The sequence below is a fragment of the Dendrobates tinctorius genome, unplaced genomic scaffold, assembly GCF_039654945.1.
Source record: "Dendrobates tinctorius isolate UK_male_01 unplaced genomic scaffold, ASM3965494v1 ptg000224l, whole genome shotgun sequence".
Lineage (NCBI taxonomy): Eukaryota > Metazoa > Chordata > Amphibia > Anura > Dendrobatidae > Dendrobates > Dendrobates tinctorius.
In genome coordinates this window covers 1,262,090-1,278,191 of record NW_027361891.1, presented here as the reverse complement: position 1 = coordinate 1,278,191, position 16,102 = coordinate 1,262,090, and the positions used below count along the sequence as shown (strand labels likewise).

General features: G+C 42.5%; 1 protein-coding gene across 1 annotated transcript in view; it reads left to right on the top strand.

The window, feature by feature from the left end:
* Positions 1-16,102, top strand: part of HMGA2 (high mobility group AT-hook 2) — a 298,926-nt gene that overhangs the window by 208,831 nt on the left and 73,993 nt on the right. Inside the window, exon 4 of the mRNA XM_073555428.1 lies at positions 4,431-4,457. Within this exon, the coding sequence (XP_073411529.1) occupies positions 4,431-4,457 (27 nt within the window). The remainder of the gene's footprint in view (positions 1-4,430; positions 4,458-16,102) is intronic.

Below are 16,102 nucleotides of genomic sequence, written 5' to 3'. Positions count from 1 at the left end.
CGAAGGTTCATTTTCTGAGTGTGTGAATGTGCTAGAAGTTCAAGAGCGCACACTTTTCATAAATCTAAAAACACATGAAGAAAAGCCCTCCATGTAGTGTCTGGAGCCACTGGGTGCCACAAGCTGGAAAAACATGCACACGGTTATAACCCTGACAAGCACTAAAACTTTCAAGGGTCTGTTTGTACGGTTGTCTGAGAAGTATGGAGTTCATTTCTTTTTTTTTTCTAGAGGGGCAGCTTTCAGAATTACTCTGACACATACTAGGCAAGATGCCAAAGCTGGCCCATTTTCAGACTTTGTTTTTCCCCTCATTGAAGTGTCAGAAAGTAATTCATGGAACATTTGGTAAAGCTGGCAGATCTTTCATTGAGTTCCAGTGTGGCAAAGTCACATGAGTTCAGGACCTCAAGCCAAGCGATGCACAGTGATTTAGTGAGGAGTAAGAATCAGTCAGGCTAAAAGAATTTCTCTGTTTGATGTGGTTTTAACATCATTTCAGGTGTGATTAATATCACAGTAATGCAAAGAGAAAGTTGTTTTGGGATTTTAACAATATTTATTTAAAAAAAATTTTTTTTACTGGGAAATAATTGTATATTAATTTTTGTGTTTATTCGGTACCCTGGATTTTTGCATGTATTTAATTTTTATTCCATTTTCATTGAGATTTATTTCCATTTTATTTTCAAAAACAGTCATGTGAAATAGATTAGCAGATATGCTATGAGAGTATTCATATGGAATACAAGGCAAACAGTTCAGCTTATTTATCAATAATATTGAAGTTGGAAAGATAAAGCATTGTTTTTTAAGGCTATGTTCCCACAGTGAACATAGCCTTGAGTTTTTGGTGTTGCAGAATTTCTGCACCTATTATTTAAATTAGGGCTACTTGCATTTTTTTAACATCTGTTTTTGGTACTGCAGTTTTTGTCTCTTGTTGGTGTGTTGTGCTTGAAATAAAGATGCTTTGTTTTTGGAACTCCCTGATTTGACTTTTACGATTTTATTGACATACAGTCATGGCGGAAAGTGTTGGCACCTTTGAAATAGTTCCAGAAAATTATTATTATTATTATTATTATTATTATTATTATTATTTATATAGCACCATTGATTTAATGGTGCTGTACATGAGAAGGGGTTACATACAAATTACAGATATCACTTACAATAAACAAACTAAAAATCACAGACTGATACAGAGGGTGGGCTTACATGAAAATGAAATATTTCTCCCAGAAAATTATTGTAATTACATTTGTATCGTTATACACATGTTTATTTCCTTACATATTTTCCTTTAAATTAATTCAATAGGTCAGAAGTGGAATTAACCAGCCAACCAAATGAAGAGATCCAATGTAAAAATTAAAATATCAGCTTTATTACTATTAAGAAAAGACATACATCATGGATGCACAAGAAATACCCGGGGGGACAAAATATACCAAACCCACACACGATAAATAAGTAAAGGGAGTCTTTGACAAAATAGAAGTGGTAAAAACCCTAATGTACAATAAATATTAGCACCTTAATCAAGGTTGAAAGTAAACAAGAAACATCTAAACAGGCGACTCCAATATACCAAGTGGTGGAGAGGATGACTGGGGGTAGTCATTCAGTGTCCCCCCCCCCCCGCCCTGACTCGCATTTCGCCCTTAGCTTCTTTCGGTAGAAGCCAAGGCTGAAAAGCTCGGGGCGGGGGGACTGAATGACTACCCACAGTCATCCTCTCCACGACTTGGTATATTGGAGTCTCCTGTTTAACCTCTCACTGCCAGCTGACTGAATAGTACGTCAGCTGACAGTTTCCCCCGTTTTGATGAGGGCTTCGGCAGTGAACCCGCATCAAAGTCGGGACATGTCGGCTATTTTGAACAGCTGACATGTGCCCGCAATAGGCGTGATTGAAATCATGATCCACTCGCGCCTATTAACTAGTTAAATGCCGCTGTCAAACGTTGACAGCTGCTTTTAAATGGCGCTTCCGGCCGTCGTGCCGGAAATACACGCACCACTGGCCCCCGTAACATGATCAGGGCTCATTAGTTCATCGGCACAACAACCAGAGGTCTCCTTGACGGGCCGGACTCAGACACCCACAGCTACAGATGCCGAGGTCTGGTTTATATAGTTTCCTGAAACCTATGCATCAATGGTAAAAATGTTGATCGCTTTTTCTTTTTCGATGCTATGCATTGTTTGTATTTGTAGGCCCTAAACACTTTCTGACTATAATGACTCTTCCTGTTCTGATTTTCTGTCAGTACAGTGTGGTCACAGAATTTGGAGCACATGTGTAAAAAGCATATTTGTTTTTCAGCTGAAAAGGGTACCCATAATGGTGCCATACATATAAAGCAGATATCTGGCTGTCAGCTTTTGCAAGTTTTCCTTGTGTCCGGCAATTCTGAGTTTTAGGTGTCAATTTTTTTTTGTCACAGTGATCATGTTTTATTTAAAATGCATACCAAACTGTATGATAGCCTAAGCCATATAGAGCCAACATTTCCATTTTTTGTTAATATATCCAATTTATTGTGGATATTCCAATTGTGTTCTTTTATCAAACCTACATAGAAATCTGAAACAATCTATTAAAGGGATATTCTAAGGTTTGTAAGTCATGATCGAGCTCCATGTCCCAAGTGAGCAAAACATTGAATTTTTGGATCTATGGCCTGGAAACTCCCAGATCTCTATGCCTTTTGAGAACCTGTGGTCTATCCTCCAAAAAGCGGGTGGACAAACAAAAACACAGCAATTATTATAAACTCCAAGCACTGTTTAGACAAGAATGGGTTGTCCTCATTCAGGATTTGGCCCAGAAGCTGATATCCAGCATGGCAGGGGAAATTGCAGAAGTCCTGAAAAATAAAGGAAATATTTTGAATCTCTGCATAAATTTGATGCATTGGTCAATAAAAGTTTGATAACTTATGAAATGCTTATAATTATACATCAGTAACCATAGAATCATCTGACTGAAACATTGAAGCAGCAAAATTTGTGAAACCAAAAATTTGTCAGTCTCAAAACTTAAGGTCACAAGTATATAAAAAAGAGCCCAAAATGTATAGATATAGCATTTGGCCTAAACATATTTTTAATGTATTCATGCTAGAAAAGTGACACGTTTTATTTTCTCTTTAAGTTGATTAAATTATAAGTCAGTGTTTGACATCTTAATGAGCCATGATTAGGAGGCAAGAAGGCACATGAGGTTTTGAAAGTTATTTTTTACTCCAAAGTAGACTTCTGGTTCACTGTGCAAAATGGTTTGTTTACCGTTTACTAAGTTTCTGATTCATTCCCCTATTTCTCGTTCCTCTTCAAGAAGAGTTATTTTGCCTACTTTTGATGCGTTGTGCATAACATCATTGTGCTGTGTTGGGCATAAATATGTGATAAATATGTGATTCTTCAGATTTTGTATTAGTCAATGCCTGATGAAGAGACCTGAGTAGTCTCGAAACCTTGCAATTTGTTACCATCTTTTCAGTTAGCCATTAAAAGGTATCAACCACTGAGGACTCTCAATTCTGAATATTTTTCTATCTACTGGCTAACATGGTACAAAGATATACATCTTTCTTGTTGCTGATAAATCATCTTTTATCGTTTTTTATAAATTACCTCTTCCAAGCTCTGGGGAAGACGCTGCCTGGAAGACAACTCTGCCTCCATAGCTTGTTTTACATGAAGGGGGAGTTACCAGTGTGATGTGTAATGGCCGCTCTCTGCTCCCCTGATATCACTGCAGAGCTGTGTGTGATTATAACTGACACATGTGCAGGTTCCTCTGAGCTTCAGCTTGCATGTCACAGGGTTGCAATATTGTTGCAATACAGCAGAGCTGAGAGAGAAGCAAAACATGTATTTGCAAGAAGACAAAATTCATTTCTCCTGTTCTTTGTTAGTTACTTGTCTCACTGATAATTCCCCCGTCATATAAAACAATCTCTGTAGACAGAGTTATCTTCTAGGAAGCATCCTCCTCTAAGCCTGAAAGAGTTAATTTATATAAAGTGATAAAAGATGATTTCTCTACAACAACACAGCTGATATGAGACACAAAGGGAGGACTGTTTTCAGCAAACTATAACCTGTATGCCCATATTAGTAGTTTAGATAGGTCAAATACTGTGACAGATTCCCTTTAAGCAAGAAATGAAACTGCTGGAATTGACACAGACAGTGAGATATTGGTGAATATTTCATAATGACAGTATTTTAGTAATTTTAAACACATCTAAAGATGTATTTTTTATGTTGGGTAATCCTAGTCTCCCCACATTTACTGTTTTTTTGAGACTGATTTAGCTCAAGAGACTGCATAACTGTGAATGCATATATGGATGAGTACGTGAACTAGATATTTTCATTAAAGTCACCCTTTTTTGTTTTGTTCTTTTTTGCAGCCGCAGCAGGAAAAAAAGTCTGGTCAGGTAAATATATTTTTAACCAATATTTTTTCTGTAATGTATAATCACATTAATCATTGCTAAGCCTTAGCCTTTTCCCCCAAAGTTGTTACTCGTTGACTATGTTTGTCCTGCTGTACTGATCCTCGATTATTACTTATATGCTGTTGCTGTGCTGCAAATTACGCAGCAGATTCACATGAGGATTACCCCACTTGACATTCAATTTGGGTAATCAGTAGCGTGCTACTTTTATTTCCATAGTGGATTCTTTTTCATATCTTTGAAACATCCTTTTAGTTTGTTAGGATGTTAGAAGAGTCAATGTATAAATATATACGGGGACAGTACATAGACCTTTCTAATGATCTTTTTACTCTTAGACGTGTGACAGGGACAAGGGGGCATCCTCTACGTCTGGAGGAAAGAAGGTTTAAGCATACTCACAGACGCGGATTCTTTACTGTGAGAGCAGTGAGACTATGGAACTCTCTGCCATATGATGTTGTAATGAGTGATTCCCTACTAAAATTTAAGAAGGGACTGGATGCCTTTCTTGAAAAGTATAATATTACAGGGTATATACACTAGTTTCCATAATATTGCGTTGATTCAGGGAGCTAGTCTGATTGCCGTATGTGGCATCGGGAAGGAATTTTTTTCCCCAATGTGACGCTTACTGTTTGCCACATGGGTTTTATTTTTGCCTTCCTCTGGATCACCATGTTAGGTCAAATTAGGATAGGATATGGGTTGAACTAGATGGACTTAAAAGTCTTCCTTCAACCTTAAAAACTATGTTACTATGTAAATGTTTAGCAAGAATTTGTTTATTTTTTTTCAACAAATTTTACAAAATTTGTTGTACAGATCTATTCAGTTCTGAAGTGACTTTAAGGTGCCTATATGTCAGAAACCCCCCAAAAGTGGAATCTTCTTTTTTTTTTAAACTCCAGCCCTCAAAGTAATCAAAATCGCATTCAGATTCTATGAACAAAAATGTTGCTTCAGTCTCAACTTTTTCACAAGCTGTAATGCGAAAATGCACAAAAAAAATTGTTAAGCAAATTCTAATGAACAAAAGTTACTCTTTGAATACATGACAGGCCTTAGAAGGGAAGAAATGCTACTTGTTTTTTAGAATGAACAGCAGAAAAACCATCTAGAAATGTAATTTAGGGTAATAAAACTCATATAGTGTGTATATATAAACACAAACACAAGAAGAGGTTAAATAAGTAAGCATAGAGATAGTGTATATACCCTTAAAAAGTTTGATTTTTATTAAACATCATGTTAAAATCGACACAAATTAAAATAGAAACAAAGAAGCTGCTGAACCTACTAAATGGAGATGCTATAGAGTACAAATTACATAAGATAGTATGCTTGTCATAGCTTATCAATCTACATATAAAGCAGTACTAGGGGTAAAACATCCCCTACAGTTTATACAAAATAGATTTAGGTATGAAAGCATATACTTGCATAAAAATAATTCTACTTGTTAAAGCATCTCCACTGCGCCATTGCACGTTTCATCTAGTACTTCATCAGGAGGTGTGTGTTTGGGAGGGGATAGATGCCATATTTAAAGAAGTAACAAGCAAATCACATTGTCTGGCTGGGGAGGTATGTGTGATTGACATAAAGTTCAGCTGGCGTGCTGATCACGTGAGAAGACACATGATGATCATGTGATCTGACTGATGACGCGTCCAGCCCTATGAACAGTGCATGCGTTGTTTACCTGCAATCACCATAGGGATGCACCGAGTCACGACTGTGTGAGCAGGTTGGCAGATGCAGTGACAGTCAAGAGGCAGATCAAGGGTTAAAAATTTTTACTTAACAGGGTATTACCCCACGCAGAGAGATAGGGCAAACGTGATGTAAAATGCAGCCAGTATAGAGAATTCAGGAGTATGGTTGGGGAAAATCAACGCAGGAGAAATAAATCAAGCGATTCTCAAAGAAGTCACTTATCAATCGGATGTCTTCCTGACAGAAAAGTTCACAGAGTAAATGATGGCGCCAATAGCCGTCGGCAGGACATGGATCCGGTATGCTCCTGTAGGGGGGAGAAGGTACTTGGCCAGTCAGCAACTTTGAATCTTTAAAGCGTCCTGTGAAGTCCTCAACACGGAGACTCCTGTGACCTGTCAGGGTACTGGCCCCTGTGCATACAGAGTTAAGCGAGGCTCGACGATTATTCACCAAGGGTTCGAGAAACCGTCTCCGGTAAAAGTCACAGTCTCCATCAGGTGTCACGGAAGCACCCCTGACTGTAGCGGAGCGGTTGACACCTCGATAGGATGGAGTCAACCTGCACACAGCCGGCTTCTGGTCCGAGTCCCTGCGGTAAGTTCCTGTCTCGGCCGGACACGAATCTGCGTCACTAACGATCTCTGAAGCAGAATTTCTCACTATTCTCAGGCTAGAGCTGCTCTTTGCCACCAATTCTGTCTGTGCTCGCGTGATGCGCTGCACCTGCTAACACTTAGCCACGCCCCTTATCAGCAAGTGTAAAGATCGGTCCGGTTGCCTAAAGTTTCCCCCAGACAACAGAGGAAACAGCTCCAACAGTTCCGTACCTGGCACAAGAAAGGCATTCCTAGGCCGGTTTCTTTTCTTACAACCCCTCAAGCTCGAGCATCGGGCTGTCATAATGAGATGGCGCAGGTGTAAGCACGCAAACTGGCCACACTTGACAGTGCGTCCGTGTCGGAGGAACAACCGCGTATGCGTACCTGAGTCTGGACAAAATCATTGAGTGAATGCAAGTTCATGGAATAGAACCATTGATAATAAATATTTTTACAGGTTATGATATCATAAAAAGTTGTATATAAAAAAATATAAAAGCATAATTAATATTCAAATATCATACTGTGAAATCAGGGATACATATGTGCATAAATGAAAATGTGAAAGTGGGGGGGACATATAGTTTACAATTTCTATACATAATTTAATGATATAATTTTTGCACATGATATCAGAATCACAATTATATATATGGGTGTGTAGAAAAAAAAAATCGATGCATCTATACCATAAAAAGTACTAAAGTGCATACAAAAATTGAAAAAACAAGTAGATAGCAAAATAAATGTAAGAAGTGGTAATTACAGGATAACTATATAATATAGTGAACATCCCACATCGGGAGTCAAAACTAGATGCATCGTCTGACATAAACCTCAAAAGTGTATAATTATTAAAACCTCATTAATATCTGACATAAACCTCAAAAGTGTATAATTATTAAAACCTCATTAATTATTGAAAACTATTTTTATGAATTCCAAAAATATATTTTTGCTCCATAAAAGAGGAAGGTGAGCAAATTATTAATGGTATAGTAATACACAATACATGAGTAGTATTACACCCTGAAATTGTATGACATTTTCTTAAAAGAGTGTAATAAAAAAATGAAAGTGAGATGACCAAAATTGTGAAATTTTAGTGTCAATAGTGTAACGGTGAGTAAAATGCACCAATATGTTGGAAAATGATACTAAATAAAGTGCATAAAAAACTACAGGTGTCAGTAAAATATATATAAAACTATACTGTATCTCTCTAATACATCAATAAAGTGGAACATATCAACTAAAAATGTGGCTGAAAAATATACGTAAAGCACTTAGGTATTGAAAGCACCAATATATACATTAGGACATATAAACTCATTCGGTATAGTTAAAGCAACACAGAAATTATGAAATTGCACCATATATAAAATTGAAAGGTATCCAAAAAGCCACAGATATTTGTAAATGTAACATTAATACTTATCAAAGGTTCATTTAAACACATGCCATCATCAGGGTCTTTCAGGATAAACAATAATTCATGATGTGCATACAGCACCCTACTATTACATCATCTCCATGTGCTCACAGAGCAAGAAGAAATTAAAGGGCGGGTGGCAGTCAATATACAGTTGCTGGCCTAAATAAAAGGTCATAGAGGGCAGTAAACGGTTTGCCAGACGTTAACAGTTGGTGACCTCTCTCAATATGAGAACAATAGGGGACCGAGATCCCCATTGATCAGTGGAAAACTGTGGTGGCTATGGCCAAAATTAAGCAATGTATGAGCAATATACAGCAGCACCATGCATTACTTAGTGGCTGCTGCCAAGAACTGCAGTATTCAATAGGAGATAAAGTGCAGTACTCATTTACGGTCACTAAGCAATATATGGGGCTGGCTTTTATGTTATGATCTGCCAGTACATTGCTTAGTTCTGGCCACAAATAAAGCAGTTTTCAGATGATCTCACATTGATGACCTATTCTCCTCATCAATTGCATGTTTAGTGTCCTTGTAATCACTGTTCTTCATGTAATTGAAGTACAAAAAAATTTGAAAATGGCGCCTGCGCAGTAGCAGCTTTGGATCTCTATACACACCGATAGCTGCTACTGCACAGACGGCGCCATCTTGGAGGAAGAATTTTTTTTTTCTTCGCCAGCAAGATGGTGCTGCCTGCACAATAGCACCTATCGAATCACCTCTATATACACCAATAGCTGCTACTCTACAGCCATTTTCAAATGGATTTTTTTTTGGACTTTATCAATAACATGAAGGACAGTGATTACTAGCACACTAAACATGCAATTATGCTGCAGTGCAGGTGCCACGGCTGGCTGCTGCCTGCAGAAGGGTTTTTTGTTTTCTTCAGTATGTGCAGGTATTCATTATGTAAACTAGGAGGCAGGTCAGTGAGGGATCAAGACCCCATCCACAGGCCGCTCCAGAGCACGGGCATATCATTAACTGAAAGCTACAAATAAAGGTTAAACAACAACCAAAAGACAGATTTCATCACCCAGGTATCATTTTATTCAGTATGTCGACCTGACACTTTGTGCACAGTTCTGTTGGACGGGTTCCATTGAAGTGGTTTGTGCTTTTGCAGAAGTCCCATGCATGTTGACATTAACTGTTATTTAGGCGGGTTGAAAGGCTCAAAAAGAAAGGCCATTTGACTCTGGGAGCATGGATTTTGCTGGATTAGTTTTTGGGAGCCATGTTGCTTTTTCAGCAACTATTAGGCTGTGTTCACACACAGCGTTTTTAGCGGTATTTTTAGCAGTTTTTCCAATAAAACCGCTAAAAATAAGCTTCCCATTCATTTCTATGCATTTTGCACTTTTTGTGCATATTGATGCGTTTTTTTACCGCGAAAAAAACGCATCACGGTAAAAACCGCAGCATGCTCATTACTTTCGCGGATTTTTCCGCGTTTCTGGCTATTTCTATGCACTTTGAAAACGCGCAGGAAAAAACGCATAAAAACCGTGCGTTTTCTGTGCCGAAAACGCGCAGAAAAAAAACGCTCGGTTTCTGGGAAGGGAGTCAGGTTTTTCAGCAGAAATTTTCTGCTACGTGTGCACTCAGCCTAAACGTAGAAAACTAGTTAGTAATGTAGAAAAAAAACTACTTTTCTGTTGATCTGAATAGGGTATTGTGTTTGTGGGATGAGTTTTACTTAAGGCCCCGTCACACATAGCGATCTCGCTAGCGAGATTGCTGCTGAGTCACAATTTTTGTGACACAACAGCGATCTCACCAGCGAGATCGCTGTGTGTGACAGCGATCAGCGACCGGCCCCCTTGCCGGTATCGCTGATCGCTGCAGGAAAGACCAGGACTTTTTTTTGGTCGCTGGTCTCCCGCTGGCCACCACGCATCGCTGCGTGTGACAGGCGGGAGACCAGCGATCTGCTGGTAACTAATGTACACATCGGGTATCCAAGGGACGTGCGTCCCTTAGATACCCGATGTGTACGTAAGTTACCAGCGCGCTGATGCAGGGAGCTGGTAACTAACGTACACATCGGGTGTCTAGGGACGCACGTCCCTTGGATACCCGATGTGTACGTTAATTACCAGCTTCCTGCATCAGCGCGCTGGTTACTAACGTGCACAGCGGCGCTGGGGGTCGCTGTGCTGATCGCTGGTGAAGCTGTCTGTTTCAGCTCACCAGCGATCACATAGCTATTCACCAGCGATCCTGACACATTGACATTGTTGTCAGGATCGCTGGTGAGTCGCTATGTGTGACTCCAGCCTTAGTATCATTTGGCAGTACATAATATTTTTAAGTGCTTTTCGATCAGTTTTTGAGAGACATAATTAATAAATAATTGTCTTTAATAATCTTTTTTTTTTTTTTTAATTATTCATGATGCGGTAAAAGTGAAAAAACGACTTATCTTCTAGTCTTCGGTATTGCACACTAAAAACATTGTTTTACAAAAATGTATTTGGTTTTGCATCACCATTATCTGAGTATGGTATAATCTAACTTTTTTAGTTTTCTGCCCCGAAATGCTGTGTGGGGGCTTGTTTTTTGTGGGATAACTTGAAGTTCTTATTGCTACCATTTTGGACTACCGTTTATACTCGTGTATAAGCCGAGATTTTCAGCCCATTTCTTTGGGCTGAAAGCAGGGCTGGACTGGGACTAAAATTCAGCCCTGGCATTTGAAGTTACACAGGCCCACTAGTCACATGGTGACTATATGATATCTTTGTACACTTGTAGTTTACAAGAAGTGAGAGGAGATTAACACGACTATATAGCATGTAGTCACAGCTGTGCCCAGTATTTCAGCTCAGTCCTATTTATTGCTTTTAGTTGCAGTACTCCTCCCAAAGCCCTGTCCCCTTTTGTACGCACGGTGACAGAATTCCTGTCCATTGGGCAACCAGACCCCCGGGTCATAGCCGCCCCTATCATACCTCCCAACTTTTGAAGAAGGGAAAGAGGGACAAAGACTGCGGTGCGTGCAAATTTTAGGCCACGCCTCAGCCACACCCATTTCACAACTAATCACACCCATGGCCACGCCCAACCGTACCCATTTAGCACTGCTGATCACACTGACTGGTACTTATTGCACAGTGGCTGGCATTATGGGCACATTTGCTGGTACTGTGGGCACACTGACTGGTACTAAGGAAGAGAGTAAACAGAGAGAGAGAGAAAAGAAAACAGAGAGAAAGAAAGAAAGGAGAGCGAGAGAGAAAGAAAGAACAGAGAGAAAGAAGAAACAATAGAGAGAGAAAGAAAGAGGGGAAAGAAAGAACAGAGAGAGACAGAGAAAGAACCGAGAGAGAAAGAAAGAAAGAACAGAGAGAAAGAAAGAGAGGAAAGAAAAAGAAAGAGAGAGAAAGAAAAAAGAAAGATTAGAGAGAAAAAGAAAGAACAGAGAGAAAAAGAAAGAACAGAGAGAAAGAAAATGAGGGAAATACAGAACAGAGAATGAGAAAGAAAGAACAGAGAAAGAAAGAAACAGAGAGAAAGAAATAAAGAAAGATTCTACAAAGATACTATAGCAGCCCGGCTTCCATTGTAGTGCCCACCTGAGCCTCCCGGTGCAGGACATATCATGATCCGCTCACATGGCCGGCATCCCCGATTCCAAGGCGATCCTGCTGTCTGCGCTGTCGGAGGACATGGTGATGGATCTGAAGCATTCCTAGTTCCGTCACAATCTCCTCATGAAATTATCTAATTTCCGGTCAGCTTCCAACACATCACTTCTGGTGGAACGTCATGTGCGGGTTTTAAAATGCTCATCGGGGCTCCGCCGTGTACTCCTGTGTCCATGGGAAAAGCCCACTTTGTATGCCTCATACACACTTGGCTCCGCTCCGTACATCCAGTACACATATGGCTCCACTCCGTACACACACGGCACCGCATACCCCATACACACGCGGCTCCGCTCCGTACATCCAGTACACATATGGCTCCACTCCATACCCACACGGCTCCGCTCCGTACACCAAGTACACACACGACTCCGCTCTGTACACCTCGTACACACGCGGCTCCGCACGCCCCGTACACACGTGGCTCTGATCCGTACACCTTGTACACACACGGCTCTGCTCCGTACACCTCGTACACGCGTGGCTCTGCTCCGTACACCTCGTACACGCGTGACTCTGCTCCGTACACATCGTACACGCGTGGCTCTGCTCCGTACACATCGTACACGCGTGGCTCTGCTCCGTACACATCGTACACGCGTGGCTCTGCTCCGTACACCTCGTACACCCGTGGCTCTGCTCCGTACGCCTCGTACACGCGTGGCTCCGCTCCGTACACCTCGTACACGCATGGCTCTGCTCCGTACACCTCGTACACACACGATTCCGCTCCGTACACCTCGTACACACGGCTCCGCTCCGTACACCTCGTACACACACGGCTCCGCTCCGTACACCTCGTACACACACGGCTCCGCTCCGTACACCTCGTACACACACATGGCTCCACTCCGTACACCTCATGCACAAGTGGCTCCGTACACCTTGTACACCCACGGCTCCGCTCCGTACACCTCACACACACACAGCTCCGCTCTGTACACCTCATACACTCACGGCTCCGTACACCTCGTACACACACGGCTCTGCTCCGTACACCTCATACACACGCGGCTCCGCTCCGTACACCTCGTACACGCGGCTCCGCTCACATTCACCTCGTACACACGCGGCTCCGCTCCATACACCTTGTACACACGCGGCTTGCTACATCGACCCTGTAAACCCCTCCTGACCTCACACAGAAACTTACTCACATCCAGCAGTGCACCATGACAACCAGCACAGCAGAGTCCAGCACATACCGAGGCCCCGATCATGTGACCCCTGACTCCTCCCCTCCTGTGACCTCATCACAGGTCCTGTGCGCACAGAGCAGCTAATTGCAGCCTGAGAACGGAGCTGCACGCGGGATGGTCAGAAGTGCCGTGCAGAGTCTCATCCCAACCCGTCATTGCAGGAGGGAGACCCCGCATTTGTGTGCAGTGCACTGGAAGCCGGAATGGGATCGAGCGGCACAGGCCCTTCTGGCATTTGCCTGAAGTGCCCAATGGTCAGTCCGGCCCTGGCTTAAAGTCCCCCTCTCGGCTTATACACGTCATGTACCTGGGGGTCGGCACGGGAGCGGGGGTGTCAGAGATCATACTGACCCCCCTGGTGCAGTCTCTGCACCCCCCCGCTTCTCCACGGTCTCCCTTCCTGCCTTCAGCGGTCACGTGGTACCGCTCATTAAACTCATGAATATGCGCATATTCATGAGTGTAATGAGCGGTATCACGTGACCGCTAAAGGCAGGAAGGGAGACCGTGGAGAAACGGGGCTGCAGAGAGCGTGCCAGAAGGGGGTAAGTAGGGCGATATTCACCTGTCCCCCGGTCCATCGCTGCTCACCGCTCTCTGCTGCGTCCTCTGTCTGTGACGTTTAGCCAGCAGAGGGTGCGATGACATGGTTAGTGCGTGCCGTGCCCTCTGCTGCCTGAACGTCACTGACAGACGACGTGACAGACAGTGGTGAGCAGCGATGGACCAGGGGACAGGTGAATATCTTAGGTCCCGGGTCCTGAGCAGGAGAGGTGAGTATGGCATTTTTTTTTGCAGCAGCATATGGGGGCATAATATATGGAGCATCTTATGGGGGCAGCATATGTGGGCATATTCTATGGGGCAGCATATGGGGGCATATTCTATGGGGCAGCATATAGGGGCATATTCTATGGAGCAGCATATGGGGGCATATTCTGTGGAGCAGCATATGGGGGCATATTCTATGGAGCAGCATATGGGGGCATATTCTATGGGGCAACATGGGGGCATATTCTATTGGACAGCATATGGGGGCATATTCTATGGAGCAGCATATGGAGCATATTCTATGGGGCAGCATAAAGGGGAATATTCTATGGAGCAGCATATGGGGGCATATTCTATGGGGCAGCATATGGGGGCATATTCTGTGGAGCAGCATATGGGGGCATATTCTATGGGGCAGCATATGTGGGTATATTCTATGGGGCAGCATATGGGGGCATATTCTATGGATGAGCATATGGGGTATATTCTATGGGCAGCATATGGGTGATTTTCTATGGGGCAGCATATGTGGGGTATATTCTATGGAGCAGCATATGGGTGCATATTCTATAGAGCAGCATATGGGAGCATATTCTATGGGGCAGCAAATGGGGGCATATTCTATGGGGCAGCATATGGGGGCATATTCTATGGAGCTGCATATGGGGGCATATTTTATGGGGAAGCATATGGGGGCATTTTCTATGGGGCAGCATATGGGGGCATATTCTGTGGAGCAGAATATGGGGACATATTCTATGTGGCAGCATATGGGGGCATATTCTATGGGGCAGCATATGGGGGCATATTCTATGGGGCAGCATATGGGGGCATATTCTATGGGGCAGCATATGGGGGCATATTCTATGGAGGAGCATATGGAGGTATATTCTATGGGGCAGCATATGGGGGCATATTCTATGGGGCAGCATATGGGGGCATATTCTATGGGGAAGCATATGGGGGCATATTCTATGGAGGAGCATATGGAGGTATATTCTATGGGGCAGCATATGGGAGCATATTCTATGGAGCAGCATATGGGGGCATATTCTATGGGGCAGCATATGGGAGCATATTCTATGGGGCAGCATATGGGAGCATATTCTATGGGGCAGCATATGGGGGCATATTCTATGGGGCAGCATATGGGGGCATATTCTATGGAGCAGCATATGGGGGCATATTTTATGGAGCAGCATAAGGGGGCAGCATATGGGGGCATATTCTATGGGGCAGCATATGGGGACATAGTCTATGGAGCAGAATATGGGGCATATTCTATGGGGCAGTATATGAGGCCATAATCTATGGAGCATCATATGGGGCATAATCTATGGAGCATTTTATGGGGGCATAATCTATGGAGCATTTTATGGGGCATAATCTATGGAGCATCTTATGGGGGAATAATCTCTGGAGCATCTTATGGGGCATAATCTATGGAGCATCTTATGGGGCCATAACCTTTATGGCGTATTATATGGGGCATATTATTCTATGGAGCATCTTATGGGGGCATTATTAACTTTTGTGCAGCATTATATGGGGTGTATTTTGTATGGAGCATCTTATGGAGCTCCTGATTCACTATGGATATTCAAAAACATTTATCCTACTGATGTCTCAATTAATTTTACTTTTATTGGTATCTATTTTTATTTTTTAAATTTACCAGTAGCTGCTGCATTTTCCACCCTAGGTGTCATGATCCAGGTTGGATATGACAGGTTTTGAATAAGTAACCATTTTTTTCCTTTGAACTGGTTGCTTGGAGTTGGTTTTGCCCCCGGTGGTCATTGGGGTTATTGCACAGTGGTGTCTTTTGTTCTAGTTTGCCCCCGGTGGTGGTGAGCGTTATTGCACGGGAATCTCTAACAGGTGTGAGACACTGGCTCCTAACTATAAAGGTGTGTCAGGTGTTCTCACTCACTGTTGGTGATATTGGTGTTTTCCCACCATCCTTGGTGAAGGAAGGAACTTGAGAAGAGTCCCGGGCAGCCCAGTCAGAATCCTAGAGTGGCAGCTATGGTGTCAGCAAGTTCTTGCAAAGTTTGGAGGAGTGGCAGCTATGGTGTCAGCGAGGCGTTCTTGTAAAGCATGGTGGAGTGGCAGCTTTGGTGTCAGCGAGGAGTTCTTGCAAAGCTTGGTGGAGTGTCATGAACTCATTTTCTGCTCCACCAGTTGAGAGTTCCCCTTCTGTTCTCCCTCTGGTGGTGACAGGAGGTAGTGAGGTTGG